Here is a 16,419-nt window from a genome sequence, read left to right as displayed (position 1 = left end):
TCTGATCCATTTCTTTTAAAAGCTATTCGGAAGTCTCGAAGATTCCGCAGAGGGTGGAGAAGAAAAGAATCTGAATTTTAAAATTTCATTCCATGTTTTGTCAAACCATGTCTATATTCTGTGACCCCGGATAAGGCTGGAAGCAGCATCCTTGCACGGCTTGACGGGCGTTCTCCGGGCTTTCCACGTGATGGTGTAAAACAGCACGCAAACACCAGGGGGCAATGCGGTTTCACCAAAAATCACAGGAAACGCTCCAGATCTTGTTTTGACTACGAACTTTTAAAGCATCCTGGTGCAAAGGTGAAATCCTTAATAAAAAGAAGAGTTTCGCTAAGGAAAAAAAAAAAACTTTTAAAAATCATTTCTTCGAAAGTTTCCCGAATTGCCGTCAAAATTGCCTTTCAGCATTTGTGCACAGCTGAACGTTTTGCAATATTATTTGCAAAAGAATTTCTTCAATTTTTTTCTCAATACAGCTGCCTGATCTTCCCCATACTCTGCCTAAGAAATCTAACCAGCCCCCAGCTAGCCCGAATTCACACGGCTGGGACTCTATTGCGTCCTCAGCCCATCGTGGGCTCTCCTCCCTCCGCGTCCTTGCAGCGTACCCAGCTGCCTCTTTGGCGGAGCTGCGGCTCCCTTGAAGGTAATTCCAATCGGGCCTGTGTTCTGTTTCCGGCTCAGCAGCCGCCAGGTGTGTGCCCTCCCTTAAGCCCCAAGGATGAGAGATCAAAGGTGTGTCTACATCTGCCTCCTGCCCAGCTCTTTAATCTGTTACACGTTCAAAAGGGACAAGTACGGTATTGTGCGCTTAGGGAGGGAGGACAAATCAGAGCCATGGAAATGGACAAGGTCCCAGAGTGTGTGAACGCGCTCAGAGGATGTGGGTTACGTCGGTCTACATAGTAACCCTGCCATTTGGGGAGTGTTTTCTTTTAAATTATATTATGAATATTATGCGTAAATGGAGGTCTTCTTTTCTCTGATTGGAGCCCTACTAAACCCTCTTAAAAAATATATTGTAGGGAATTCCCTGCCGGTCCAGTGGTTAAGACTCTGGCTTTCACTGCCTTGGACCTGGGTTCGATCCCTGGTCGGGGAAAGAAGATACCGCAAGCCGCGCAGCATGGCCAAAAAATAATTTTTAAAAAATTTTAATATTGTACATAGGCCCATTTGGAGACTACTGTTAAGAGAACTATAACGAGGCAAAGGAAAATCCTTTTAAAATTATGAAATGGACATTTTAAGGACATTTATAGGGACCTTATCACATACAGCAAAAATGACAGACTAAGGACTTAAGGAAACAGCAGAAAAATTTTAAGAAAGACAGTTTCCAGTGGACCCATCTATTTTCCACATGAACAAGACTCAATAAGTACGGAAATACATTTTAAAAAAAACAGTAGACTGCAAATTAGATATTTAGAAAATAGTCTTGGAAGCAGAGGTAATGGACGGTATGGAATCTACCCAGACATCAGCCCTTCTGCAGTTCTTTCCGGCCACAGTTTTGGATGAAGGGGTAGGGCAGAAAAGAGCTCACAATCTAGTAAGAAATTATTTCTAAACTTAAATTTAGAAATCATTTAGAAAGTTGAGTACCCACAACTTTCTTTAGATTCTCAGGAGAGCTCCCTAATTTCCAGCAAAGACATAAATGTGAGAACACGGACAGTTTTTTTTCCTCTGCTCTCCTGTGCCCACACACACACAGAAGCAATTTTCAGCTTCCTCTTCTCTGCACAGTGGTGACCAAAAGGAACTTCAGCAACTTCAGTTGTGCTGAGCTGCCATCACAGACAGATATTAAGTCACATTGTCTTTCCTCAGTTACAACAACTTTGAATCCAAAAGTTCACAATGTGTGAGAGAGAAGAATAGTGACACAGTTATTAGATTCTCCGGTGAGGAGGGAGTCCTTATCAGCTGCATCAAATATTTCCATTCATCTACTTAAATATTTATTCAGCACTGTGTCCAGACACACTACTTGACTCTGGAAATCGTTGATCAAAGTGTCTTGCTCACAATCTAGAAGTGGAAGCTGGCATTCATGAAATAATCACAGAGATAATTGCTCTGAAAGAAACACAGTTTTTGCAGGAGAATCTACTGTAACAAAGGAACTAATTTAGAGGGTCAGGGAGAACTTCCCTGAGAAAATCCTCATAAGCTAAGAGCTGGAAGATCAGGAAGAGTGACAGAGGGCACATGTTAATATTCAGAGACCTAAAGCGTGGTGTGACCGGAGTACCGATTGCTAAGGGCTGAGATGCCAGGTAAGGTCAGAGAATTTGGGCTCAGGTTCAGTTACCTGTTGCTACATAACATATGACTCCAAAACATAGCAAAGGAGCTTAAAAACAACTGCTTTCGTATACCCCACGATCTTATGGGACATGAGCTTAGACAGGGTTCACCTGGATGGTTCTTCTGTTGCATATTCAGCTGGAGGTTGGGCTGGTCTAGGAGATCCGGGATGGCATTATTCACATGGTACCTTAGTTTCAATGTCGGGGGGCTGGGGGTGTGTGTTCAGCTGGGGCTGTTGAACAGAGCACCTGTAAGTGGCCCCTCCAGCACTGCAGCTTTAAGACGTCTTACAGGGCAGCTCAGGGCTCCCAGAGAGAGTGCCCGGGAGACAGGAACTATTAAGGCCGGGCCAAAATAGCATCATTTTCACCATATTCTATTGGTTAGAGCAGTCACAGAGCCCACCAAGGTCAAGGGGAACAACTGTTCTCAATGGGAACAGTTTCAAATAATTTGTGGCTATCTTTAGTCAGCCATGGTTCACCATTGGACACAAACTATTTACATTCCCCTGTAGGCAAAATGTACTCACTCCTAAAGCCGTCCAGAAAAGTCATCTTATTATGGCATTAAGTTCAAGTTTGAGGTCCAGGTTCTTACCATCTAAATAAGGGTCAAGTGCTGATAAGGCATCTTTGATATAGCTCTCTAGTACAGCTGCTCTCAATATGAAGACTTGTGAACTGAAATGAAAAGTATAATACCCCCACCATACACACACATACCAACCCAGCATATACGGATGGTACAGAGGTGAGATCAATGCAGTGAGCACTCTCATTCAAAGAGTGGAGGAAAAGGAGGCATAGAGCAATCACTGGCCTGGAGCAGTTCTGAAATCCACATACTGCCATTCCTTGACTTGGAGGGCCCAGTCCTGCTCCCTGACTCTCTGCAGTTCTGGTTGCCACCCTGAAAACTCTTGGTCATACCTCCTAAGTTATCCTGTTTCCATAATGTCTTAGTTAGCTCGAGCTGCCGTAACAAAATACCATAGACTGGATGGCTTAAACAACAGATATTTATTTCTTACACTTCTGAAGCCTGGAAGTCTGAAATCAGGGTGCCAGCATGGTCAGGATCTGGTGAGGACTGTCTTCCTGTCTTGTAAATGGACACCTTGCTGTGTGCTCACATGGCCTTTCCTCAGTGCATACATGTGGAGAGGGAGAGTAATATATTTCTCTCCCTCTTCTTTCAAAGGCACTAATCCCATCATGGGAGCCCCACCCTCATGACCTTATCTAGACTTAAGTAACTGCCAAAGGCCCTATCTCCAAATGCCATCACATTAGGGGTTAGCTAGGGCTTCAACGTATGAATTTGGGGAAGAAGGGGTGAGGGGAACACAATTTAGTCCTTAGCACATAAGAAACGGCATTTGCCACTGAATAATCTTCTCAGCCTATTTCCTGCCCATAGACGTTTGGGGGCTTTAAAGACTCTTCCACTTTGAACTACCTCTGCCCATTTTTATCCAAGCTGATAAAGTGTACACTAATACACTCCTCTTGAAATCTTTGTGGGTCTCCTATGAATCTTATTAGACTTCACTCTATTAGACAAAACACACATCCACAATTCTCCTCAAGACAATCCCTTCTTTGGCCTGGGCTCAGAGTCAGGGTGCCGTGGGAAAACACCCTTAGGATTCTTAGAAGAATTTTTGTCTCTTTTAGAAGCTTGAGGCACACTTAAGTCTTTCTGAAGGCATAAAAAAGGGTCTTATGGCCACACGCTTGAGATGACCTCCACCATCAGTCAATTTCTAAGCTGAGAGCCTCTTGCCTTTGACAAAACTAGGAATGTGAAAGCATTTTATCTTTTTTTAAACCAACAAGTACTAGCTCTATATATTTCTTCTAAATTTTGCTTGAAAACTGAACGGTTCCTTTTTTTAACTCATCTTTCTTTATACATTATCATATGCAACTTTTTTAAAGAACCAACGGGCACTTCAAGCATTCTACCTGCAAATATCCTTACTAAAATCTATGAATTCATCAGGTATTTTTTTATTTTCCATGTTACTACAGGTGACAACATTGCCAAGCGTCCTGTCTCTACATCAGAAGAGTTGCCTTTTCTCTAGTCTCCCAGTTTGGGAGGACGGTGGCAAGTTTTCCTTGTCCTCCTAGCTTTCACCAGCAGTCTCCTCAAGGCCTTCTAGCTTCTTCCCTCAGCAGATGTTGTTAGTTAGAATGTCTAAACCTGGTCTCTCCATCACAGCAGTCTTAGGACTTCCAACCTGGTATGTCAGGGTTTCCAGAGACAGAAAAAAAGAGGCTGCCTGTTTCATAAAGCCTGGGCACAGACATTGGGAGAGTATCACTTCCACTGTACTTTTAATGGTCAAAGCAGTCTCAGAGCTGGCCCTGATTCAAGAAGAGGGGACATAGCCCACATCTCTCTATGGGAGGTGTACGGAAGAATTTGTGACCATTTTTATTCCACTATGGGTGACATCATGTAGGGCTTTGCAAGTCATGTTAAGGCTTTTGAATAAAGGCTTTTATCTTAAAAGTAATGACAAGCCATTTAAGAATTTTAAAAGGGAGAGGATATCACATAATTGGACTTGCCTTTTGAAAAGATCACTCCAGCTGCAGTATAGGAATGCACTGAGGGACTTCCTTGATGGTCCAGTGGTTAAGACTCCGTGCTTCCAATGCAGGGGGCACAGGGTTCAATCCCTGTTCAGGGGAACTGAGATCCCACGTGCCACAAGGCACGGCCAAAAAAAAGAATGCATTGGAAGAAGGTTATTAAAAACAGAATGGCTCTTTCTTAGTTCCTCTTTCTCAATCCATATCTTATCATACAGATTCCTGTGAACATTACTATGGCAATGTGGCCTGGGGTAATGACAGTAGAGGCAAGAAAACTGCAGATTCTAGAGATATTTGGATATAAAATCAATTCGCTAATACTCCTTGAAGTCCACTTAGGGCATAATCTTGCTTCCAACCCTAACGCTAACCATAGCCCTAACCCTAACCCTAACCGTAACCCTAAACCTAACATTGCTAAACTTACTTCTTGGGGACTTTTTACATTATAATCCTGAAACCTAATCTCTACTGTAATTTATGTGTATTCACTCCACACATCAATGTTCACTAATCTCCATGAAGACCAGCCTCTGAATAGAAATAGTCAGTGGTCAACAGAATAAAATCTAGGATTCTGCTCAATGATATCCACAATTAAGATAACATGTTTGAATTACACTTGCTGGGATTGATCAGATTTTCTTTGAAGACACCTGGAAACACTTGGCAAATATCACTTATTCGTCTGATAAATATTGATTAAGTATGTACTGTATGCCACGCACTGTTCTGGTCAAGGGAGTTACAGCAGCAAGCAAGAAAGACCAGGTTCCCGTTCTCATTCTGCTCACGTTCTAATGAGGAAAAACAGCCCAAAACGAAGAACCAAACACTAAATCAATGAGATAATCTTTAAGTAGTGATAACTGCTATAAAAAAAATAATAAGGGAGCTTCCCTGGTGGCGCAGTGGTTGAGAGTCCGTCTGCCAATGCAGGGGACGCGGGTTCGTGCCCCGGTCCGGGAAGATCCCACATGCCGCGGAGCGCCTGGGCCCGTGAGCCATGGCCACTGAGCCTGCGCGTCCGGAACCTGTGCTCCTCAACGGGAGAGGCCACAGAAGTGAGAGGCCCGCGTACCGCAAAAAAACAAATAAATAAAAGAGAGAGATGGGCCAGAGAATTCTTACTGGGACTGCTATAAATACAGTAATCAAGGAAGGATTCTTCGAGAAAGTGACATTTGCAGTAAAAGCTGAATGAAGAGAAAGAGCTAGCTGTGGGAAGATCCAGCAGTTTGGGGAAGAGCATTCAAGACGGAGGGAGCAGCAAGTAGGGGTGGAGCGGGGACAAAAGGAATTAGCACTGCAAAGTACAGAGAGAAAACCAAGCGGCTAAAGCATTTGAGTGAGGGAGAAAGTCACCTGAAATGAAGTAGAAGAAATAAGAAAATAAGCAGGAATACATCACATAGGGCCTCATTGGCCAGGGTTAAACATTTGATGAGCATTTTAACAATAATGAGAGGTCACTGCAGGGTTTTAGTGAGTCCTAGTCATTCACACTTTAGCATGAATTATTTTAACCTGACCCTTTCTCCTAAGAATTACTTTAGATCAACTGAGGTGAGTCATTAGGTGGAAAAAACATTTCGGTGGACTATGAAGATTTAAATGGGGGAGAGGGGATGGGTAGGCTCCACTGTGTGTATATATACATATATGTATGTGTTCCGGCTCACCCTGAATTCCAGGCAATGTCAATGTCAGCCAGTCAGCAGACAGTGTCTACTGTGTGTCCTAGAAGTCAGCGATGCTACGTGTAGCTTTTCAGCACCAACATCAATCATTTCTTAAATATTCATTTTTTTAATATTTCTATTTTAAGATAAAGGAGATAGCTTCTCATTCTATAAGTTTTTGTATAATGTTAATATTAGCTACCTAACCAGATTTAGCCAATTCTAGATTTTCACTGTAACATAGTTAACCTCGCAATATAAAAGCCTATCTTGCTATAGGGAAAAGCTTGATTTGGGGTTTAAAAAAATAAGAGAAGTACCTATGGAGTAACAAATCACTAAAGTTTTTGTTAAAATAATGTTTACACTTAGAGTTATAAAGTCCGAATTTTGTTTTTTAACGGACCTTTTTATCCCTTACTCTATAAATGCTTCCCTGGGCTCCCATCCACCACCACCCACATCTCCCATAAGAAATTCTTTAGACTTTCTTGCTTTACTTGCATCAAGCCTGTTTCTACACACTGATTAGATCGCACTGTTGTCCTTTCATTTGAGTGAGAGTTGCTGACACCATAGTTGCGCACAAAAATAAACATGGCTGGAAAAAAATCAATATTCTGACCTGGTTTCCTGCATAAAGATTCCACAGTTTAAAAAAGACAGGATCATTGCTTACTAAGCCAATGACTCATACCTCTTGGCATGGTTGCCTGACCAAAAGAATGCCAAAACCGTTTAGCCTGTGTTCTTAGTTGATGGTCAATGACTGTTATTTCCAAGGTGACCTATGTATAGTATATTTTTGCGTATGACAGGTTTAAGAGGTTGTGAAATTACTGGCAAAATAATAGTAAATGCTCAGCTTATTCACATTTGGCTTGTTTGGTTAAATTACAACCCTTTTTGTGAATATCTCAGAAAGTATTTGGAAGGTCAAGATTTTCTTCTCTGGCCCTGAGTAAAAAGAAGCATCAGTTATGGCCATGGTGTGTCAGACCTGGTTCATACCAGCTGGCAAAAGCGAATTGTTACATTGTCGGGAATTTTCTAAGTCCATTATTAAACATGGCCATTATTACAAATCAAATTAGGCAAACTTCCAATTATAATTATGTTAAAAAACAAAGGTAATAAATACCTAAAACTCTTTACTTCTAATCGTTTGACTACATCTTACTATCCATGCTCTTGGGGTTTTTTATGTCTCCTGTCCGTGTGCGGTGAAATACTGCATGATGGTTTTGCTACTACCCATCTCTTCCCAAAGCCACGTTCATTGACATCCAAGCTGGTACCTCGACATAGGCCTTAGTGGGAGTATTTACATAGTGTTGATGTTGAAAGAGTTTTAATTTAATGAAAATAATTTATACAAAAGTGAAAAATAGTTTAATAGCAGCTCACATAAAAGATATAATGATAATGAATTTATTGGGAAAAGAGCAAACTGGGATGAAATTCAGTACATGATTTTTGTCAAATCATGATTGATTTGCTGGCTATGAATACAAGAGTTGGGCCCAAATCAACAAAAGTATTCTGTGAGAATCTATTGGCTACATGGAACTTGCAATAAAGAAGACGGTATATTTTACTATTATGTATAGTTTGTGTATATCATTTATATCAGTAAAACTCATAATATATACACATAATACAGGCACACTTTTTCCTCTGGAGAGTCCCTTGTTAAACATTGACCAGACATTACTGGTTCCACAGGAAAGATGAAATTCGACTGGTAACTTAAAAGCAGTTTTTTTCAGAAAGTTATAAAGGAGAGCGAGTTTGTCTCTTTGTGAACAGAATCTGTTAAAATCAGCGTGTGCTCAAGCTGATAGCAGTTCGGTTTGCCAGTATGAAAAAGGGTTTTGTTTCCATTTTTCCTTTAAGACTCCTCCTGTTTGCAAGAGAACCAGAATTTCAACCCAATGAAACTGTAGCCTTTGTTTTTTCAGCCCTAAGGTATCATGGCTATCACATAGGGTTTGGGAAATATTTGTTTATTTATAATTATGACTTATAAAAAAAAAACTTTCAAAATCAAACTATTAGACAAGGTCTCATTTAGTTTAGTATTTTCATCTTTCAATTCACCAAAAAGGCACATGAATATCCAATCAAGGGTAGTGTCTATTTGCTTCATGAAAAATTTGACAAGCTCAGCCCCTCCACTGACCTGCAGGGGATGGGAACACTGAACCCAGGAGACCAGAAATGGCCTCAGGTCCAATCACCCCAGAAAAGGATGTTGCCGTATCACACCATGATTTTTAACCACCTGTTATGTATTTCAACAGAAACCCTGTCCCAACACGTAGCAAATGATCTCTAAACACAATTTAAGTAGGAAATATTAGACCTTGGCGTCTTTTTTAGTGAAGTTTCATCAATCCATCATCCAGCATGATTTATCTACAGACATAGTCATTCAAACTATTGAGACTCGGCCTTTGTTTCATCCAAACACACGTCAGATCCCTTATTTAAGTGAAAAACGCTCCCAAATGGTACTAGTGGGGAGATGAAGACACTCAGGAGGTCTAATCAACGACTGAAAATTACTTCATTTTTGAAGTTGATATCTGTTTACTTGAATTCTCAAAAAGCCAGGAAAAAAAAAATCCAGTTCTGAAGCATGTGTGTATTGTGAGAAGCCTGGCAAAGGTAATTTGGATCCCTTCTATAACTGCCACTTTTTGTTTTTATTCAAGGTGTCATAAAACTGAGTTCTGCAGTTGAAGGTACGTTTTTACAACCACAAAATCAATAACGTTTCGCTTCGAGGTTGCACCGCGTGGCTTTGTAGCTACGCTGCTTCTGTGGCCGTGGTGTCTGAAGCCATGTTCTAACTGCCAGCTACCGCCATTCCATCTGTGTTTCTCCTCGTCCTGGTCCCTTTATGCCACGCGTCTCTCAGCGCCCCCATGAGTGGCCTTAACACTGACCCCCAGAAGCAGCATTGATGAGAGCAAATGTGTCTGGTTCTGTCCCTGATGGGATGGTCTCGGGCCCAGTTCCCTAGAGAGCCCTTCCCTCTGCAGCATCCTTATCTGAGGCTGGACCTTGAGTCTTGTCAGGAACCTTGCCCCCCTTCTTTCAGTAGGACCTTTTCTAGAGGGTTTTGGTCCCTTATCCCAATGTAGCAGACATGTTTGCCCAGGATGTCTGCAGGCGTGGAGTCATTATAGCTTCCTGATGAGAAAATTAAGTGGTTAGGGCATTTGCCAGTCTCCAAACACGAGGTACCACCCAGAGGATATTGCAAGAACCAGCTTCCTTGAGTGTCACCCATGTCACCCACACTGGGCAGTCCCCTGGAATTGTGCATTTGAGAAACTGAGAAGAAAATGAAGAGGGATTTAAAGAAAAAGGAGGGCCGGTGGGGGAGAGAAGACACAGCCGTGTTTCACTGAGTAACCCCCAAAATGATGTTAAAAGCACCTCATTGTTTGAAATGACTTACTAGTTATTGGTATAAAATCGACCATCTTTCCCTCAGAGGAGCCTACATTTCGCAAGCCGGGAATGTGTCATTTTCTCTCTTTGTGAGTGTCTATTTGTTGTGGGGCGTGTGTGTGTGTTCTCGTTTATTGGGGATTTGTCAGTCATGCATTGGAGGGTTCTTCGTCCCCACTTAATCAGGGGAGGCTCCTTGGAAGAGGTGGTGGGCTTTAAGGTGAGTTTTCAAATTTCAGAAGAGATGTGGCTTCACGAATGGGCAACGCATGGGGGTGGAGGTGGGGAGCGGGAAAATGCCACGGGTGTTGGAGTGGTGAGACCACCTGCTAGACTCAAGCAAAGGGACTGGGTGGGCTGGAGTTGGTAGGTTGGGAGATGAGAGAGGGACTCGGGAATGTCCCCACGGGGCTGGCACATCCAAAGCGAGGGGCTCTGTCCTTTTACTGGATTTAGTACCATCATATTTTGCAAAACACATTAAAAAGGCAATAATTCTGACATTCATGGCAGAAAGTGCGCTGCTCTCTCAAGTAAGGAAGGGACCAGGAGATGGTGCAGGCAGCGGCATTTCAGGGTCAAGAGAGGAGCTAAACGATGTCCCTCAAGGAACGAGGGAAGGCACAGTGCACGTGTCAGGCCCCTGCAAGGCCAAGCAGGGATTCAAGTTTCCTCTGCACGGAAACACGGAATTTTATTGAGAGATGATCCAAACCTCACCCTGGCTAACAAAACAGAAGACACAGCAACGAAAGCAAGCAGGACCATGAGGATGACTTTGCCTGTGGAAACTCCCAGTGGCAAGTCAAGCCGTGTTTCAGTTAATTATCTGTAGAATTCCAGATAACAGTGGGTCCACACTGGGCTGTTTGGATGTGTTATCGAGGAATGGCTTTGAAGTCAGAGCTTTTAATATTTCCTGCTTGGCCTAAGCACAGTATTCCACTTACAACAAAAGGATGGAAAAACACATTTTTCAAAAGGCCAGAAAGCCAAGAGAACATTAGATAACTTAAAAACTATTGTTCTGCTAGAACAATGGCCCCGTCATCATTTTGCTCGTAACTATGGTTACTCCTGGTTGCATCTGAACCCCCCAAACAGGTTTATGGTCTTCAGAGCAAAAGAAGAGTGAGGAAGAAGAAGGGCAGGGGGCAGAATGACTGCCTGGGGCTTTTTCAGGGCGTCCTCATCACTCTGAGTTCCTGGGGCTCACGGGGAGTGGCCGTGGGTACCAGAGGTCAGGACTATTTCGACTGCTGCTTGAGCATCTTTCTGGCAGCTTCCTGGCTGCAGGCTGTAGTAGCTTGAAGGCTTGGGAGCATGCTGTGTTGTAGCTGTGTTAGAACCTGTGTGTCCAGGGGGCCCCCGGGGCGCCGTTGTTGAGCGGAGGGGGTGTTCCACGCATGCGCTCTCCGTGCATCTGGAAGGGGAGAGTTTAACAAGCATGCTTTGTGGGATGTACATTGGACACTGTTGTCTCGATTCGAAATCAAACCTCAGATGGTGGTGCTATGTGAATGCTTAGCTCTTTACTGGCTATCTTCCGTCTGCGGAACGGACTCAAGGCGGCTTCTACAGCTTATGAAGGCAAGAAATATGCAGATCAGTGGAGGGCATCCACTGCCAGAAATGAAACCGATTTCCCTTTCTTTAAAAGTGACTCTGTTCTGGATTATCCTAGAACTCTGAGAATGGCACTAAGGTTTTAGGTAGGTTATCCTTTTCTTTTTCTCTTCTTTTTAAGGAAAAACAATTGTCAAATCGTAAGAGAACGTCAACAGATTCCACGTGCTACTTCCTACTGAGTATTGTTGTTATGCAGGTCTGTCCGTTCTCTTTTTCTGAAGCAGGGCTGCCCCCTTCAGCATTTTGCAGCTTCATGTAAGCTTCTAAAATCAGCAGAAAGGAAAAAGCTATTTATGTCACGGGAATGGCAGGTTAAAAGTGAATGGGCCTTTCACATTTTAAAGACTTAAAATTACGGTGAAAGAGAAACACACATCAATACTTTCTTTTGCGATGAAGAAAAAATATTTGAACAGGAAAAAATTTAGGTTTGAAAGAAATAATTGCAAAGTTTTGTTGATAACGCTGAGTTCTGGACTCTAATTTCAGATTGATAACCTCAAACTCAGAAAATTGGGGGGAATTCCCTGGCTGTGCAGTGGTTAGGACTCTGCGCTCACTGCCGAGGGCCCGGGTTTGATCCCTGGTCAGGGGACTAAGATCCCACAAGACATGCGGCCAAAAAAAAAAAAGAAAAGAAAAGAAAAGAAAATTGGGGTAAGAGAGAAACATCCAGACAGCTAACTGGGGAGAAGGAGAAATAGTTGGGGCGATAGCAAGAATTCCATGACAGAATCTTCTAAATATTCCTCTTAAAAGGGATATTCCCTCTTGAAATTGGAGGAGGAAGAGGTACATATTTCCACAAGTAGGACCAACGTACCAGCCTGTCCAAGCACAATGAGAAGGGAGGTCATGGAAGCCCTGAGTCATGCCTGAGTTAGAACTGCCCTGACATCCTGCAGGCATCTTTCCAGGGAGAGAGCGGGGGAGAGAGGGTCCAGCCCCAGTCAGAAGCTCCTTATCCGACTCCCAGCTCACTTGGGGCTGGGAGGCTGCAAGCCCGGAGGCTGAGGACAGGCCTTTGCAACTGATAACCAGGTGCACTCTGTGAGGAGACTTGCCTCAAAGGCGACTGGTTTATCCCTTGTAGGTAGGTGACAATCCGAAATTTCAAAATGTTGTCAAATTCTTCTGAAAGCCTCTATGAGGGAATGAAGTTTGGTTTCTTTGGAAAAGTTCCATGTCTTTCAAAATGGGAACAGATGAGCCTCTAGGAAGAAATCTAAGAGGCGAGATGGTGACCCAAGCCCCCACTGTCGATGGTGCCTTTGGAGGGAGGGCTGGGTTTTCAGTTAACCCCAGAGGTAACGTTTTGCTTGTGAATCCCGTGTCTCGATGAACAGCTTCGATTTCATAAACAAAAGCTCTGCCGGGCTTGTGGAGCTTTCGTTTTCCTTTTTTCTTCTTGTCACCTCATTTTATTTAGATAATTTTTTTCTTCCAGTGTTGAGATATAATTGACATACGGCACCGTATAAGCTTACGGTGGACAGCGTAAGGATTTGAGTTACGTACATCATGAAATGATCATCATAGTAAGTTAATGAACATCCGTCACCTCATATAGTTAGAAAATAAAACAAATTTTCCTTGTGATGAGAACTTTTAGGATTTACTCTCTTAATAACTTTCATATATAACATACAGCAGTGTTCATTATATTTATCATGTTGTACCTAACATCCTTAGTACTTATTTATCTTATAACTGCAAGTTTGTACCTTTTCATCACCTGCATCCAATTCCCCCCTCCTAACCCCCATCCCCACTCCCCACCCCCTACCCTACCACCACCTCCCCACCTCTGATAACCACAAATCTGATTTCTTTTTCTTTGAGTTTGTTTGTTTTTGAAGTAGAATTGACCTACAACACAATGTTAGTTCCTGGTGCACAACACGATTCAATATCTCTATACATTACAAAACGGTCACCACTAGATACTTTGAAAGTGTCTTTCTTCATGGTAATGACTCATGTACCATAAACCCCACAGAGCAGGGCACTTAGGACTGTTGTCACATCCAAGGTGATGTTCTCTGTGGCCTCAAGACCTCAGAAGCAGTGAATGGAATGACTCCTCAAGAATAGGTAAAAATAAAATAAGGAAAAACGTGACTCAATCTTTGTTCCCATTTTCAAAATTCACAACACCCACAGCTTCATGTCTGTATTGTCAATCTGTAAACATAGAGCTGCTTTTCAGTTATGAAGCGTTGATCTGACCTTTCATGTGTAAGGAATGAGATACTTTTGCTTAAGTAATTCTGTTTTCCATAATATGACATGCAGTGTTTCCAAAAATGCCCCAGTCTCAGTCTGTTTGGACTGCTATAACAAATTACCATAGATTAGGTGGTTTAAACAACAGAAATTTCTCTCTCACAATTCTGGAGCCTGAAAGTCCAAGATCAAGTCCCTGGCAGGTTCCTTGTCTGGTGAGGGCCCCCTACTGGGTTGCAGACAGCTGACTAGGGAGCTCTCTTGTGTCCCTTTCATAAGGGCACTAATCCCATTCACAAGGGCTCCTCCCTTATGACCTATTCACCTCCCAAGACCCAACCTTTTAATACCTTGGTGGTTAAGATTTCAACATATGAATTTTGGGGGGACATAAATATTAAGTCCATAGCAACACCAAATGAATTTAACATTTAAAAAATATTTCAAATGTATTGATATCATTTCCCCCCCAGATGAATTTTGTTCTTGTCATTGTATCTTTCTTTTTCTGAGCAAAGCCATATACTCGATACATCAGGTTAGACTGTGGTAGATCCATTAACAAATAGATAGCTGATTGGACCTCTTTCTAGTAATAAATTTAGGATAAAGATTCAATATGTTTACTACTGGAAATCAAAGCAAAACATCTTTACAGACCTTCAAGTCAGAGAGCTACAGAGATAAGCAAGGGCTGCCTCCAGGGAAAGAATCCCTCCCCGTTCAACCAGAGTGGAGGGGGGCAGTGTGTCAGGGATCTAAAAACAGAATACTGTAGAAACTGAAATCAAGACTCAAGAAAGTTGTTTCTGCAAAGACACCCAGACCCTCTGCCTGCAGGGCTAACCTGGACTCTGGATCAACTGTACTGAGCAGTCAGGGTTCTCTCCTCAAATGTATTTTGCAGAGCATTGTTATACTTTTGGTGAAATTGTACTATTAAATAACAATGTCTCTGGGAAGAATGAGCACTGAGCTGAGAATTTACCAAGTAGCTTCCAAAAACTAGGACCCTCCTGAAATGGCAGAGATAGTGTGACCCATAAAATGGAAGTTGAATTTTGCCTAAATCGCAGTCTTTGTTGGGATGACCCTCACCTTGGGAAGAGTTCACCTCGAATAACCAGCGGCAACATTTCATAACTTTCTCACAGTCACCTTTTTGTTTTGTGTTGTTTTCCTTTTTCTCCTTCTCTCCTTCCCTCTCCCTCCTCCTCTATTCCAGCTGCACTTCTGTTTCTGCTGTGTCACAGAAAGCAAAGTAGACGGCCCTTCAGGCAACAGAAGGCCAACCACTAACTGGATGGTTTTGGCAAGTAACTACTTGCCTAGTTATCCAATAGGATGGAGATCTCTATTGCCTGGGGCAGCTGAAAAGACTAAAACAAGCTAATGTATGTAAAGGACTTAACCTAGTGTATGGTATACAGTAGGTGCTTCTAAGCTCTTGTTCTCTTCTCTACCTTTCCCTCTCTGTGCTGACTTCCCAAGCCGCCCTGCAGCCCTCCCTCTCTCCAGGGTCCAAAGATCTAGCCAGCAAGTGATCACTTCCACTGGAGTATATGATGGCACGCCGCTGAAAGTGTCATTTTGGGCAAAGCCATAGCAAACAACCAGAATAAACCTTTGCTTCTCTGCTTTGAGAGAGTTTCGAGGGAAGCAGCTCCTCAGATGGGAATACAGCTCCTTGATCACCTCACGGGAGCTCCGTGCCCAGGTGAACAGGGCTGGGGTCCAATCGCAACCCCACTTGGAGGTGTTCCCATCAGATGGGATCATTGCCTTACCTGCTCATCCAGTCCTGGGTGGGGGTGGGGAGGAGAGGAAAGGTTTCAGCTGGTCCAACAAACAAAGTGTTAGGTAAACACTGATTTTTATCAATATTAATAATGTTTTCTTATGAACTAGTTTATAAGGTCACAGTGTTCCTGAGTGCGCTGTTTGTCAACACTAACCAAAAATATGGAAGTTTCTGAATAAAGAAAACTAAAGAGACAACAACCATAGCCATCCAAAGAGCAGCCTTCTATAAATCTTTACATCTATAGCCAAAAACTAATAAAGTCTGTGCTGAATAAGCAGCCTTGAGCACCTAGCAAGAGATTAGCATAACTCAGAAGACAGTTTGCTTCCAAAGAACCAAAGCATAGCCTTCACCACCCTCCCTGGGGCAGGAACTAGAAATGTATAAATCAAAGGCAAGCTGTAAAGGAAAATCTGCCAGTTTAAGTCACTGATTTATTTCCTGGCTTTCCTCTTTGTTTTTTAAGAGAGTAAGTTTCAGCGCTTATGTGTTGACTATTTTTAGCAATCTTCTGGAAGTTTTCAGTGCACACAAAGCTCTTAATAAAAAAATAACCAACTCTATTATGCCGCATTAAGAAGGCAGCTTTTAGGGACAGTGGTCTCATTGGCAGTCTTTGAAGTCAATTCAATAGTGACTTTAAAGCCACTTCTAGTATTTTGGTTCCAAATTTAGAAAATGGCCT

General features: G+C 42.6%; 1 protein-coding gene across 18 annotated transcripts in view; it reads left to right on the top strand.

Moving 5' to 3' along the window:
• DLGAP1 (DLG associated protein 1) overlaps positions 1-16,419 on the top strand; it is a 1,249,429-nt gene that overhangs the window by 1,132,176 nt on the left and 100,834 nt on the right. For 10 of the 18 annotated variants that reach the window (XM_067699609.1, XM_067699614.1, XM_067699612.1 and 7 more), the window contains one exon: positions 9,331-9,360. The exons of the other annotated variants lie outside the window; for them this stretch is intronic. In XM_067699609.1, the coding sequence (XP_067555710.1) occupies positions 9,331-9,360 (30 nt within the window). The remainder of the gene's footprint in view (positions 1-9,330; positions 9,361-16,419) is intronic. 18 annotated transcript variants of the gene reach the window in all.

The sequence above is a fragment of the Pseudorca crassidens genome, chromosome 12, assembly GCF_039906515.1.
Source record: "Pseudorca crassidens isolate mPseCra1 chromosome 12, mPseCra1.hap1, whole genome shotgun sequence".
Classification (NCBI taxonomy): domain Eukaryota; kingdom Metazoa; phylum Chordata; class Mammalia; order Artiodactyla; family Delphinidae; genus Pseudorca; species Pseudorca crassidens.
The sequence above is the reverse complement of the archived record's forward strand: the minus strand, read 5'-3'. Positions and strand labels throughout refer to the sequence as shown.